Here is a 14,926-nt window from a genome sequence, read left to right as displayed (position 1 = left end):
GGCATGGTATAGGCATACAAGGGAGTTGGACAAAGACCCAGGCCCAGATCTGGGTATATGGGAGCAAGTGTTGTAAGAATTCCAGAGTATAGAGGGCTGGGGCATTAGCTGATATAGGTCACTCACAGTTTCTGACTATAAGCACAGGTAGATTTTTTTCTGAACTAATGACTTGCGTCATCCTCAAAATGCTGTGACATCTGCTTCCAGAATATGCTCACTCTCCTGACTAAGAAATTGTTCCCTGCCCCTAGAAAACCAAGCCTAGGAGGTCATTTCATGACAGCCAAAAATTCTGTGCCTTCTTCTCCCTATGCTAGAGCCAGGATCTCCCCTAACTCATAATGTGTAGACTCCAGCCTCTATCAGGTTGGGCCCTCATACCCTAAAAGACTGGAAATCATAGCTCTAGGGGAAAAAGCTGTGGGCACCCAAGTGGTGGCAACTGTCTATTACAGCCTATATCTATCACCAACATAATCCGTGGTCACCGAGAGTAGCAGCTATACAGTGGAGGCTGGGTGGAGCAGGCTATCACTCCAGGGTGACAAGCTGACCACTTCCTCCAGGACAACCGGGGACTTCATTCTGTCTCCCCAGATGGCTCCACTCAGTCTGTAGAGAACTTAATTCCTCTGCCTTTCTGACTGTCTTGGGGAAATTTCAGCTTTCAGAACCTTCTCGATAGGGAAGAAAGGGCCAGCTCGCTCATGAGAATTGACCCTGGAGTGTGAGCATGTTTACCTGTCCCTGTCCCATTAGCTTTAGGCCACAGACCATGGTTGGTTAGATAGATAACGAAGCTAGCTTGCTACTCCAGAATGTCACCACCAGGTTTCAGGCTCCAGAGAATTCTTCCTGCGGCTATGAGAAGGGGCAGGATGTCCTAAGTACCTCTCCTCCCTACTAGAATGCTGGCTTCGAGAGTGGGGGTGGGGTGGAATTTTATGTTTCATTCACTTTCGAATCCTGAAAACCTAGAAGAGTGCTTGGTACACGGTAGAGGCACAGTAAATAGTCCTCGATTGCATGAATATTGATAAAAACTAAAAGTCTTCAGGTAGACTTAATGGTCATGAGTCTTTAGACATTAAAGTAATACTAAAATACATAAATCAAAAGCTATTAGAAACATAAGAACATGACAAGATAATAAACATATATAATGTTCTACATGGGAGAGTTAACACAAATAAATCCTCCTAGAGAAATTGATAGGTTGTATGGATAACATATAAATAAGGATATTGAATGAAAATCACAAGCCTAATCTAATAAATATACCTGTGGAATATTTATAAAAAGTGAACAGATACTACTAGGCCATAAAGAAAAGCTCTGTAAATTCTGCAAAAGTGGGACATATTAATATTGGCTGCTACCTTTTTTGCATAGGCTAGGGAAACCATAAAACAAAGAATAGGAACACATAAAAAGAAAACAATAAACCCATCCCTATATATCTATATTGCTATAGTACAAACTACTAAGGAATAAACTATCAGGAAATCAAATCGTGCAACATAGGTGAGTCTAAAAATAATAATAACAATAAAGGTATTTAAAAGAAATACAGCAAGGGGTGCCTGGGTGGCTCAGTCGGTTAAGCAGCCAACTTCGGCTCAGGTCATGATCTCGCGGTCCATGAGTTCGAGCCCTGTGTTGGGCTCTGTGCTGACAGCTCAGAGCCTGGAGCCTGTTTCAGATTCTGTGTCTCCCTCTCTCTGAACCTCCCCCGTTCATGCTCTGTCTCTCTCTGTCTCAAAAATAAATAAACGTTAAAAAAATTGTTTTTAAATAAATAAAAGAAATACAGCAAAATGTTATTTCAAGCCTGTGATAGAGGAGAAGTTTCTAAGATCGATAAAAAGCTAAGAAGCCATAAAAGAAAAGGCCAAAAGAAAAGCCAAAAGGAAAATATGAATACAAACAGATTAAAGTCCTACTCAGCCAAAGGTATCATACCAGGTAGAATAGATTTCCATTTCTGGTCCTAATGGAGTAGCTGGACCAGTCCTTTTGCTGTCAGCAACTGGGAAACTGGACAAAACTCATGAAACAATTGATGAACAATTGTTTTCAGACATTGGACAATTGCAACCCAAGTTCCTGGCTAGGGAAGCAGACAGGCTGAACCCACCAACCCCCTAGGATTCTTCCTGGAGGCTCCTGCCAGACCCCAGTGCAGGGAGGAGGGTCCCGCCCGCACAGGGAATGACAGTTGCACTAAGTATGGAGAGAGGAAGATGGGAGTTGGGGGAGACTGAGAGTGCTAGGATTTGGGGAGGAGCATGAAGGAGAGGCAGTTGTACAGAGGAAGAGCCACAGAAACCTACATTGCATAGAAACCTATGAATGCATAGGACGGGACTCCACAAGGCCGGGCAAAGAGCTGCTCTAGAAATTCTCATTCTAAATTGAGCTGGCAGAGATCCCAGTCCCTGGAAGGGGAGTGGGACCACGAGAAGAGGCCAAAGACAGAGATATGACATCAAGAGGAACAGTCGGGAAATGAGATGAGGCCAGCCACAGGACAGAAAGAAGTTTTTGGAGTGTTTTAAAGGCCTGGAAAAATCCAGCTCCAGCCCCATCTGCAACAAAGGAAATGCAGGAACACCTGGAATGACTATTACTTCTTGTGAATTCGTACCCCTGTAAGATGTCCCTGTGGTTTGTGTTAAACTTCTGCTGTTTTTCAAGGAACTAACTAAACATTCATAGCTATAAAGCCCTTAAACAAAGATATGCTTATTATGCTTGATATGACAGAAGGGACATTGAGGAAGGAGACCAATCCAGGGAGAACAAAGGGTGGTGGCCGTCACAGAGACAAGCACAACGCTTTTGTGCGTTCAGTATTTATTGAGGACCCGCTGTCTGACAGGCCTGTGCCGGTTGCTGAGGGGGATACAGAGGCACAACAAGCCTCTGGTCCTGAAGAGCCCTTGATCCCATTGGGTCATGTGGGGTAAATATGTTTGAAGGGTTACATGAAAGGACAGAGCAGGAAACACAAAAGGCCAAATGGAAAGCCCCAGAGAACAAGCTGGGTTCAGAGGTTCACAAGGCATCAGGTCGGCGGGGGAGGGGTGGTAGGGTGGGTCCAGAGCTGGCAGCAGCGGCCACGTTTCAGATCTGGCCTGTCTCAGGCCACATGCTGGTTGATGGGCTTCTTACAGACCCAGTGATAGGGGGTGTCACAGTGCATGTCATTCCACTTCTGCTCAATATGGACACAGTCTTCTGTCTGCCCATCCTGGTGCCGCCAGTTGTCTGGCTGATTTGTGCCCCAAAACCTGGAAACAAGACAGCTTTATTCCGCCAGACAAAGGAAGTGTCCCTTCCCCCGACTTTGGTATAAGGAGCTGAAGTGACATGGGTCCCTAATCTCCTGGTGGCCATGGATGGGGACAGAGCTGGGCCCAAGGGTGCCCTAAGGGTGGCTCTGTTGAGGTTGCCTTTAGTTACTGAGGCTCAAGGGATAGGAAGGGTGTCTGAAGCTGTAAGCCCCCACCCCGGAATTCACATCCAGATACCTTCTGGTGAAGGCAGGGCCTTCAAAAGTTACAGGATAGGCAACAAACAAACAAAGAACAACAACAACAAAAAAAAGGCAGGAAGACCCACTCATAGGCCACTTGCCAGCCCCAGGACCTGTCTTGTTCTGATACCCCTCTGTGGAAGGGTCCACACAAGGACCACAATTATGCACACCCCGCACACATCATACACATCATACATACACACATATCATACATACATACATACCACACATCACACATACATCACATACACAACCATACATCCACTCTATACACACATCACACATACACATCATACACATATATCATACACAACAGTAACACTTACTGGGCAGGAATACACACACAAGACAGGGACATGCAAAAGTCTCTAGCCAGACCTGCTCCAGACTCTGCTTAGGACAGCACCAGATAGTGCTGGACTCACACTCTGCTCCGGAAAGCATTGAATGGTGTCCCGTCCACCCAGCGCCAGAAGCCCTCCTTGCCCCTGTCAGTGAGGCCAATCCAGTGGTGAGAGGTACTCGTGAACTTTACCAGAAATTCCTGCAGAGAAAAGGCAGTGTTTAATCCTATGTGAGGAGCTCATTTTCCCGGCCGTATGGAAAAGGAGTCTAGGCTGTCCTCTCCCTGGTCCTGGGTCATGAAGCCCACTCCTCTCCAGGAGCTGAGCCCCTTCCTGCACCTTCCATGGTTTGTCCAGAGTTGAGGGCAGGATCCAGGTGCCCTCAGAGAAAATCCGTCTTCTCCCATGTTGACGTGATGAGTGTGCCTTCACTGGGACAAAGACCAACCATGCAATAAAAAATAGCATGGCCTTTGACAGATATACAAGAACAGCCTCAGAAGAACCACAAAGGATGGGCAGTTCTGTAAGCTGAAATGGACCAAACTCATTATGGTCCTTTGACAAGAACCCTAGTAAATTCTGGTAAGGACCTTTGGCAGATGGGCCACCTAAGGTCCATATTGCCTTTGGTGGTCCTCAAACTTCTGTGTCTGGCTTTCCCAGGAAGCCTGGGTCTCCTGCTCATGGGCCTTCCACAGCCATTGGATTAACTGGTGTTAAACTCGGGACTGACAACTAGAGAAGACGCTGAGGGGGAAGTGAGGAATGGGGAGGGACATATGTTCCCAACACTTTAAGGGCAGTCACCCATGCCACCTCTCTTTGCCCTTCCTCACTGTTGACATCTGTGGGCCTCTGGATGTCTCCCTCATTCATCAAGAACATCGAGGTTTGCTGTCAGTGTTTTCACCTCCAGACAAGGCACTCGTTGCAACCCAATAAACATCTGCTCCCTGACTGACAGAGGAAACATGCAGGAAACAGCCCAGGCTACTGCAAGAGGAGAAAGGCCAAAGCACCAAGGTCCCTCATCCCACACCAAGCCCGTCAGCACCACCCCAAGCCTGCAGCTCTCACCTGCTCCTCCTCAGAAGTCACTGAAGCCAGGTGGGCTCCCTGGGACACACAGAACTGCTCAGCCTCATGCCAAGACTTCTTGACATGAGAAAAGTAATACAAGCTCCCACTGTAGGCATTCCAGCCTTGCAGGATCAGCTGAAGAAGTTGATCTGGAGCAAAGGTTGGGGAGGAGAGAGAACCAGGGGCTGGATGTGGATGCCCCAGAGCTGCCCTTCCTGACCTCTCCAGGGACTGGCCACCAAGAGTCACAGGCCCACACAGCGCTTGATGCCCAGTGCTTGGGGGCAAGACCTGGGAGGCTGCACCCCCAGTCTGATACCCAGTACAACAGAAAGCAGCCCAGGACACCTGGCTCCATCTCTCCAAGGATCTTCAGATAGCTTTGTTACCTAGGCAACACTTTCTTTCCAGACTCCTGCATTCTGGCTCCACTACCCTCTTTCCCCATTCACTGCTATCACCTGACAGTCCTCTGCCTCTCAGTTCCTGCCATCTCCCTAGAAGACTTCACAGCCATCCTGTGGTGTCAGCCATTCCCTTGACTTCATCTCCATCCACTTCAGCTGCCCATACCCCAGACCATACTCAGGACCTGGTCTACCTGACCTCCCAATGTCAAGCTCTAGTAGCTCATTCCATGAGCACAAGCATCTTGTGTTCTCAGCTCTTTCATTCCTCCCCACTATAACGCTCTGCTTTCTAACATCATCTGTACCACAGCTATTTGAAATGGGGCCACAACAGACTCGCTTATTCATTCATTTATTCTTTTGTTCAACACCCATGGTTCAGTGTTTTTTAACTTCTGTGAACCAGGGACTGTTATACAAAGACCAGTAAGACATGATTTGTGCCCTCAAGGAATGTACAGTCTAGTAAACAAGACAGATGTAAAAAGGGTGTTGAAGATGCATTCATTGAAAACCATGTGCATGCTAGAATAGAAGCATAAAAGACAGTCTGGTCTATTTCACCTGGGCTGCAAGTGATGCTCTCAGGAAGGACTCGTACGTAGGTGAGATTCACTTGAGCTAAGTCTTAAAAGACTGAGGAAGAGTTTGCCAGTTGGTCAGTGCCAAAGAGAGCATCCCAGGCAGGGGAAAAAGTAGACACAAAAAGCATGGAGGTGTGAAACAGCATGGCGTGGCCTGATCTGTTCAAGTGCTTGGGATGGTCAGTGCATAAGGGACAGGAGACAAACTTGGACAGGCTCACCAGCACCATATCGTACATGTCGTATAAAAGAGTTTGGGGTTTTTTCCCCTTGTGAGCACAGGGAAGCCCTGAAGTGTTTTAAGAAGGATAGTAGTATGCTCAGATTTGCATTGTAATAATGTCAACCTGGTGACAGTGTGGAGACTAAATAGGAAGAAGCCAATCCTAACCGGGCCAGAGATACCAATTAGAACATAGTTGCAAATGTCTCAGTAATTATGGTGAGTGTGTAAACCAGGGGTTTCAAAGAGTGGTCCCAGACCAGCAGCATCAGCATCATCTGGGAATTGGTAGAAATGTAAATGTCTCAGACCCACCCAGACTGGCTGATTCTGAAATTGTTTCTTAACAGTTGGTAGGGTTTTTTTTTTTTAAATGTTTATTTATTTATTTTTGAGAGAGAAAGAGACAGCACAAGCAGGGGAGGAGCAGAGAGAGAGGGAGACACAGAATCCAAAGCATGCTCCAGGCTCTGAGCTGGAGCTCAGACCCATGAACCGTGAGATCACGACCTGAGCCGAAGTCAGATGCTTAACCGACTGTGCCACCTAGGCATCCCAACAGTTGGTGTCTTAACAAACCCTCTAGGTAATCCTGATGTATTCCAAAACCTGAGAACCGGTAGTCTAAACAGGATTGGCAAACTGCAACCTGCAAGCAACCTCTTTTTATAAATAAAGTTTTATTGGAACACAACCACATTCTTTATATACATCTTTGGCTGCTTTATTGCTACAGCAGCAGACATGTTGCAACAGAGCCTGTTCATCCAGAAGCCCAAAATATCTACTATTTGGCCCTTTAAGAAAAAGTTAAACTAATGGTTCTCAGTCCTCACTGCCCATTAGAACCATCTAAGGAACTTTTTAAAAAATTCTAATGCCCACACTGCATCCCAGATCCTCAACCCCTCCAAAGAAAGTCAGAGTTCTGAAGGTGGGTCCCAGGCATCACTATTTGTAAAGCTCCTCAGGTGATCCCAGTGTGGCCCCAAGGTGGAGAAACACAGGTCTATGCTAAAGCAGTAGGTAGACATAGGACAACAGGGGGCATTGGAGGGACATTACAGAGGGCAGACTTCCAGGCTCTGACAGACCAGGAATCCTCAATGCTGCCTGCCAAGGCCCTCATTTGTCAGCTCTCTTTAGCAGCTGCTCAAACTGTCCCCTCTCCCATCCTTAGCAAGTGACTGCCTACCCTACCTAGGAAGAGGCACCACTAAAGCTTGGCTGCCTCAGTTTCCTATTCCCACATCTGCAAACCTACGGCCACACCTCTTCCTCCTAGCCTCAGAGGTTCAAGTATTTATTGTCCCAGCGCTTCAAGGTGAATTCCCTCAGCCGTGTATGTCATTCCCAGTCTCTCCCTCCTCCAACCTCCTCCCTCTTTGCTGGCTCCTTTCTCCCATCTTCAGACCAAGCCTATCCTCTTAATCTAGAAAAACCCTCTCAAGGAAGTTCACCAAAATGTTAGCAGTGGGCTCATACAGAAAATATAGAACTTTTCATGGAAATACAAGTGGTTGTTTTCTCATCATTCTCTTTCTCAATATTTGCCACGTTGTCTATAATTAATATGGAGGTTTTATAATGTAAATATCGATTACGTGTTTTTTTTTCATCCCTCCCTCCACCATGTCACCCCCTCTCCCCCACAGCCTCCTCTGCTCCTCAGCCAAGGTCCTTGAATGGCTTGTGCACTTGAGCTCTCATTCACACCCTGCTGATGGTGGTCTGGCCTCTAGGCCACACACAACTCTCCACTGGAACTTCATTACCAGTGACTTCTTAATTGCCCAGTGTCAGCGGGTGCTTATTGGTTATTTCACATGACCTCTCAGGCATTCGCTAGAACTAGCTCCTTCCTTCTTGAAGTTCCCTCCTTCCTTGACTTCCCCAACTGCACATCTCCTGGTTCTATTCCTTCCTCTAAGACTGCCTTTTCTAATAGTCTCCTTCAAAAACTCATCTTTTCCTTCTTGCCACCTGAAGGTTGACTTTCTGTTTCTGCCCTCAGCCTTTTTCCCACAAAGCATTTTATTGTATGCAATGCCTCCTGCCTCCACCAACACCCACTGCCACAACCAGAACCAACATAACCACAGCTTCCACATCTGTGTCTGCATCCAGGGCCTAGTCACCTACACTCCACACAGCATGCAGATGACAGCCACTTGAATATCCCCAAAGCATCTCAGGCTCAGCATGTCCAAATCTCACTGCTCTTCTCCCTTCTTTTATTCCCTCTCAGTCAGGAGGCCCATCTAGTCAGCCTCTTTGAAGCCCTTCAATATACCCTCATTTCCTAGAAGATGCAACCCAAACTCAGAAGCCTTCCACATCCAGCTGATACGTCTCCAGGTCTACCTAATGATTTTTTTTAATGTTATTCATTTTGAGAGAGACAGAGACAGAGAGACAGAGCACGAGCAGGAGAGAGGCAGAGAGAGAGGGAGACGCAGAATCCTAAGAAGGCTGCAGGCTCTGAGCTGTCAACACAGAGCCCAATGTGGGGCTTGAACTTATGAACCTTAAGATCATGACCTGAGCCGAGGTCGGATACTTAACTGACTGAGCCACCCAGGTGCCCCTAGCATAGTGATTTTCAAAGTGCAATCATCAACCCATTCATGGGAGACATCAAGGTCTTTTGGTTTTCTGGGGTTTTTTGTTTTTTGTTTTTATAAAAGATTATAGGGGTGCCTGGGTGGCTCAGTTGGTTGAGCACCTAACTCTTGATTTCAGCTCAGGTCATGAAATCATGGTCATGGGATCAAGCCCCATGTTGGGCTCCACACTGAGCATGGAGCCTGCTTAGGATTCTCTCTATATATCCCTCTGCCCTCCCCCACCCATCAAATAAAAAAAAATAATAGATTATAAAATATCAGAGTGCATCCATGTGTTAAAATGTTTGCTTTTGAAATGTGTGTGTGTCTTTGCACGTGTGTGTGTATGCATATGTGTGTGAGAGAGAGAGTGAGAGAGAGATACACATAATTATACTGGGTCACAATATAAAATTAATTTCAGGCTGTGCTTACATTCCAAACAGTTTTAAAGCCACCATCCTGGCCCCTGCCTACTAACCTCTCATCAACTGCCCTCTTGGCCACAGTCCAGTCACAGAACTGCCTGAAGTTTTCTGAACCTCATGGTTTCACATCTTCATGACTATGAATCTGCCACCCTCTTACCCTACTTGTTTGACAAACACCTATGAGTCCTTCAGGGCCCAGTTCAAGGGCCATCTTCTCTGCAAAGCATCCTTTAATCCTTTGTCCTCCAAAAAAATTCTCCCCCCCTCAGAAGATCCCTTGTCTATATCAGAGGACATCAACCTCAGAAGATCCTTTCTCCCTCCTCTTTGCTCCTCTCCACCCCAGTTCCTAGAGCTGTCCCTTACCTAACACCTCTTGCACCTCTTTGCATATCTTCCACACATCGTTCGTTTCTCAAGTACTGTTTTGTCACTCTGGCCAGATGACAAACAACTTGAGAGCAGGGTCAGCTGCCTTATGCCACCTTTACCACTGCCTAGGATTCAGCCCTTCTCCAGCACCCAGCCTCCTTCCTAGGGGGATACGTGCTGAAGTAAGCAAAAGACTGAAGGGACAGAAGACTCTAGCCACCCAAAAGACTATATGTCCCGGCCAAGCCCTCGCCTCCCACTTACTTTGTGTCCTCTGTAGCTGCTCCTGGGAACCAAAGGCCACACGGAGTGTCTCCAGGCGACTCTGCTCCTCCTGGATTCTCGTCGTTAGTGTTTTGGTGTCCTGTAGATCCCCTTTTAACCTCTGGATCTCAGCACTGGCCTTCTGCAGATTGCTCTCTAACATCTGGGTCTTGGAATCTAAGGCTGAAGCAGCCTTCATTCCTTGTTTTAGGGTCTGTATCTCTCTGCTGGCATTTTTCAAATAACCATTTAACACCTGAATCTTGGAATCTAAGGCATTGGAATTTTCTAGCTCTGTTTTTAATAACTGGATCTGAGCATCTGTCTGCTCCAGATGGTGGCTTGCTTCTTGGGTCTGGGCAGTGACAGTCTCTAAATCTCTTTTTAACAAGTGAATCTCATCACCTGCCCTTTTGAAATGATCTCTTAATAACTGGATTTCAGAGCTGGCATTGTCTAAATGGCCTTTCAGAAAAGTCTGGGTCTGGGAGTTTAAAGCATTTGCATTTTGCAGGCTTCCCTTTACCCTCTGGATCTCAGCATTGGCTCCTTCCAAACTGCTTCTTAAAACCTGATTTTGGGCCCTTAAATCATGGACACTATCCAACTGGCCTCTCAAAACATGGATCTGAGCATTAGCATTCTTTAAGCTACTGTTTGCCAGCTGGGCCTGGGCATTTGCCATTTCCAACCCTGCCTTCAATATCTGAATTTCAGTGTTGGCATTTTCTAAGCCTCCATTCAACATGTGGAGATCAATGCTGGCATTTTCTAAACTGCTTTTTAAGAAACTGTAGGTCTGGGAATTTAAAGCATTTGCCTTTTCCAGATCTCCTTTTAGCTTCCGGATCTCAGCACTGGCACCTTCCACGGAACTCCTTAACATCTGGGTCTGGAAAGTCAAGGTATTGGCAACCTGTAGAACTCCTTTTACCATCTGGATGTCAGCACTGGCATTTTCCAGATGACCACCGAGCACCTGGATCTGAGAACTGACATTGTCCACTCTACAAGTCAACGTCTGCATCTCCATGCTCCAGGTGCTGGAATTCTCCACGTGGCTTTTAAACATCTGGATAGTCTCTTGCCACTCTGCCACCCTGCCAGAGTGGTGGGAATCTGGAGGGAGTAAAGGGAGAAGGTAGCCACAGAGGCCAATTGCATAGGGAAGCATTAATTAAATGGGCCAACCACAGTGTTCTTGACATTTCTGAGGGAAATGTCTAAGACACAGCGCTAAGTGCTCCTTAAGCTGCCTCCTGCTCACTGCACCCACCCAGACCCTGGGAATGAGCATGCTGAGATTGTGAGCCAAAAATTTAAATAAATAAAGGCCTATTTAGCTGTCCCCCCATGAACTGAGGGGCAGAAGGATTAAAATACTTGCCTATGTAAACTAGCTATCAAGAAGAATCATGCTGGTGAGGCGTGGATTATTTTGCCATTGTAATTGAACTTGAAAGTAACTGATTATATCATTTAGAGCTGCTGAAGCTTAACTCCACTAAAATTTCACTATCAGATGGGTCATTATGAAAAAGAAAATAGGTATGAGTAAAGCCCATGTTTAGTCTTCCACTATATTTGCACACCAAGCACAAAGCCTCTTGATTCATCATTGTTACTTCTTAAAAACTGTGTAGACAACAAACATAGTTTTCTGATCACAAATTCCAGAAACTCAACAACATAGGTACCTGTTGGGTTCAATGGGTGCCTGTTCAATCCACAGGGCTATAGTGGAGACCCTCCGGGTGATACTAGACCCTAGAACCTTCTTAACGGGCTGGCACACCCAATGTTAACATCAAGCAAGAGTCCCAACAGAAGTTGAGGATATGGGACACCTGAGTGAAAGCCCTGATCATTGGGGTGATTCAGGGAACTCACAGCTCCTTTCATCTGCATGGTCTTTCCCACCAGACCCACCTGCAGCTGCCTCTGGTCCTCCTAGCACCCGTTGCTCACCTCACAAGCTAAGACCTAATCTCAGACTTTCATGGTCTAAGACTCTTGATTCCAGTCTTCTCTCAGGAATAGAGTGAAGAACCCAAGTAGGGAGGGACCCTATGCCTCATGCCCTATCTAGGTAAGTGTATGAGGCCTCAGCCACTGTGCTGAGGCCAGGCCAGGTGGGGCCAGGTGGCCTTTGAAGATGCCTTGTAAAGGTAGACAAATACATCAATGGAACAGAATAGAGAATCCAGGAGTAGACCCACATATATATATGGATAATTGATTTTCAACAAAGTCACAAAAGTAATTCATGACAATCTTTTCAACAAACAGTGTGGCAACAATTGTCTATCCACATGCAAAATAAAAATTGACTTCATCCTCACACCATTATATAAAACTCAACTCAAAATTGATCATAGGCTTAAATGTAAAGCCAAAAAGTGTGAAATTTCCAGGAGGAAACATAGGAAAATGTCTTTGTGACCTCAGGATAGGTTTCCAACATGAAACCAAAAGTACAATCCATAAAAGAAAAAGAAATTGATAAATTAGACTTTATTAAAATTTAAATCTGATCAAGAGAACGAAAAGACAAGCCATAAACCAAGAGAAAATATTTGCAAATTACATGACTGATAAAGGACCAAAAAGAGTACATACTATATGATCAATTTTACATAAAACTCTAGAAAAAGCTAATTAATCTATATTACCACAAGTAGATCAGTGGTTGCTTGGGGAATAAAGGGAGGAGGGGAGAGGGAAGGATGACAAAGGGCACAAGTAAACTTTGGGAGGAGGAATATGCTCATTATCTTGATTGTGGTGATGGTTTCATGGGTATACATGTAAGTCAAAACTTATCTGATTGTACACTTTCAATATTGTAATTTATTATCTGTCAGTTACACCTCAATAAAGCTGGTTTTTAAAAAGATCATGTCTTTCTGTAAGAAGACTGGAACACATTCAGGGGTCTGGGGGCATCAGAGGAGAGGCTTCTCCTAGAGTCTGGGTATCTGAATGCCCCAGCTCCCCCACCCCACCCTGCCCTGTGGCTACTCACTGTAGGGTTCCACAGGTAACTGGCTGGTGGTGTTGTCCTCTCCGGCAATCATGGCGGAAAACTCTTGGAAAGAGTCATATGGCTCCAAAGGAAGTCTTGGCTTCTGTAGAACTGAGACACCCATTCCCGAAGGGTCAGCACAGGCTCTCTGCACTAAGGCTGGGAGAACAGGCTGCCCCAGCCCCCGGGGTTCGAGAAGGAGGGAGATGGCACTAAGGACCTCTCAGACTTTCCTCCATGGGCCTCGGCTCTTGGGAGGCTCCCCTTGGACAGGGACCTTGGATGAGTCCCAGAAAAGATCTGGTTCAGGCCTGGGGCCAGAGACAGACTGACTCTTCTGGGAGTAGAGGGTATGCATCTGGTCCCTGTGGGACTTCTATGCAGGAAGATGGAGAGAGTTGGTGGGGGGTCAGGTCACTTAGGAGCTTACCCATAACAAAGAGAACCACCAGCAAGGAGGCAACAGTCACAGCCATAACAGCCAGGGTGGTCTGAACAAGCCTTGGCCTCCTGGGGGCTGCAGGAGCCCCTGCCGCAGAGTCCAGCCCTACAAGGGAGAAGCCAGTGTACAGGAGGAGAATGTGTTGTATGGGCTGGACAGGATGCGCTCAGTCTCTTGGACTGTCCGATGAGGATAAGAACATTGGCCACACTTATCATGCAGGTGGGAAATAAAGCACTTGGAAGCGTTCGCCAGAGCTAACTGGGGGTGTGGTAGCAACACAAAGGTAAAGAGACGACCACAATCCAAAACCTAGAGGAGGTGCACAGGGCAGAACCCAGCACAGAGAAGGGCAACAAACATGCAGTGTGCATGAAAGAAGAAAGGAGGGAGACAGGGAGGGACAGAGAAGGAGCCTGACCTCTGAGTCCCAGGGCTGGGCTTGCTCTTGGACCCTGACCAGAGCAGGACTCACAGCCCTTTGGGACCACTGCCTCGCCCATAACCTGACCCAGGTCAGTGCTGGAGCCTCCCTCTGCAGGGTCATAAAGCCCTGCATAGATGTCCTATGAGTGTGGAGGTGTGGTTAGGGATAAACAGTGTACAGAGAAATCTATTCCAAGGCAGAGAGACACCAGTCTGGAGCCCCTGAGGCCTTGTGGGGCCAGCCCAACACGCAGAGATGGGACTCAAAACCAGGGGTCCCTCTGAATTCAGTTTATTCTTTCTATTGACAGGTTGCCATCCCCAAGGAAAAGGGTCTGGGGAGGTTCACACAGACACTAGGGTGTGCGCCAGGCTCTCCATCCTCACCTAACCCACCTTCAGCCCTTGCCTGTTTATTCTGGAGGCTGAGACAGTGAGGAGCCAAGCTCTGGCCTGCCAGGGAGGGGCTGGGAGACAAGCAAGCCAATTCCTAATGAGGATAGGCTCATGCCTCAGTTTTCTCACCTCTGGGCTGCAGGGAGACACTCTGGTTGTCTGTGAAAAAGTGGACCTTGTCACAATTCATATCTTCTTCCTTTATGCTCCAATGCTCCTCCCTGCCGCAGACTCCAACGGGGCTGTCCAGTGGGCCAGTAGGGATAGGAAGCGAAGCTGAGATACCCCGGACTTATATGGCCCTACGTAGGGCCTGACCATCCTGGAAGCTCTGCCCCCCTCCCCTGCTGATTCTGCAGAATCACCCCAGTGGTGTCCTTCCCCTCCAAGCTCCCAGGCGCCAGACTGCCCTGCCCTCCCCTCAAGCCTATCACCCCAACCACCACTTTCCAGGATAGCTCCCAAAGCTAGCCTCAAATACTGTTTCACTGGCCTCCGGAGGGGGTGCAGGTCCTTCTCAGCTTCGTAGAAAAACATCCTTGTGACCGGTGGCTGATTCTTAATCCTAGCCCAGACCCTGGAAAGTAACAGGAAGTCAGGTAAGGGGAGGAGGAGCTGGGTAAGAGCAGCAGGGATTTGCAGGCCAAAGGTAGGGCTGAGGTGACTCTTGCCCACTTAGGACTTCACAACTGGCAGGGGAGGGAAGGGTCTGTAGTAGAGTAAAAAGTATATTTGGTCTTGGGGCACCTGCGTGGCTCAGCCAGTTAAGTGTCTGA

General features: G+C 47.2%; 1 protein-coding gene across 1 annotated transcript; it reads right to left on the bottom strand.

The window, feature by feature from the left end:
- Positions 1-2,826: 2,826 nt before the first annotated feature.
- Positions 2,827-14,477, bottom strand: CLEC4F (C-type lectin domain family 4 member F). The gene is made up of 7 exons (XM_060658355.3): positions 14,280-14,477; positions 13,317-13,433; positions 12,887-12,997; positions 9,862-10,980; positions 4,969-5,120; positions 3,970-4,088; positions 2,827-3,296 (listed from the first exon to the last, which is right to left on the bottom strand). The coding sequence occupies exons 1-7, from the start codon at positions 14,338-14,340 to the stop codon at positions 3,146-3,148; spliced, it is 1,830 nt and encodes a 609-aa protein (XP_060514338.1). The 5' UTR covers positions 14,341-14,477; the 3' UTR covers positions 2,827-3,145.
- Between the last annotated feature and the right edge of the window lie 449 nt (positions 14,478-14,926).

The sequence above is a fragment of the Panthera onca genome, chromosome A3 (assembly GCF_046562875.1).
Source record: "Panthera onca isolate mPanOnc1 chromosome A3, mPanOnc1 haplotype 2, whole genome shotgun sequence".
Lineage (NCBI taxonomy): Eukaryota > Metazoa > Chordata > Mammalia > Carnivora > Felidae > Panthera > Panthera onca.
Note: the sequence above shows the minus strand (reverse complement) of the source record. Positions and strands in the feature narration are given on the sequence as shown.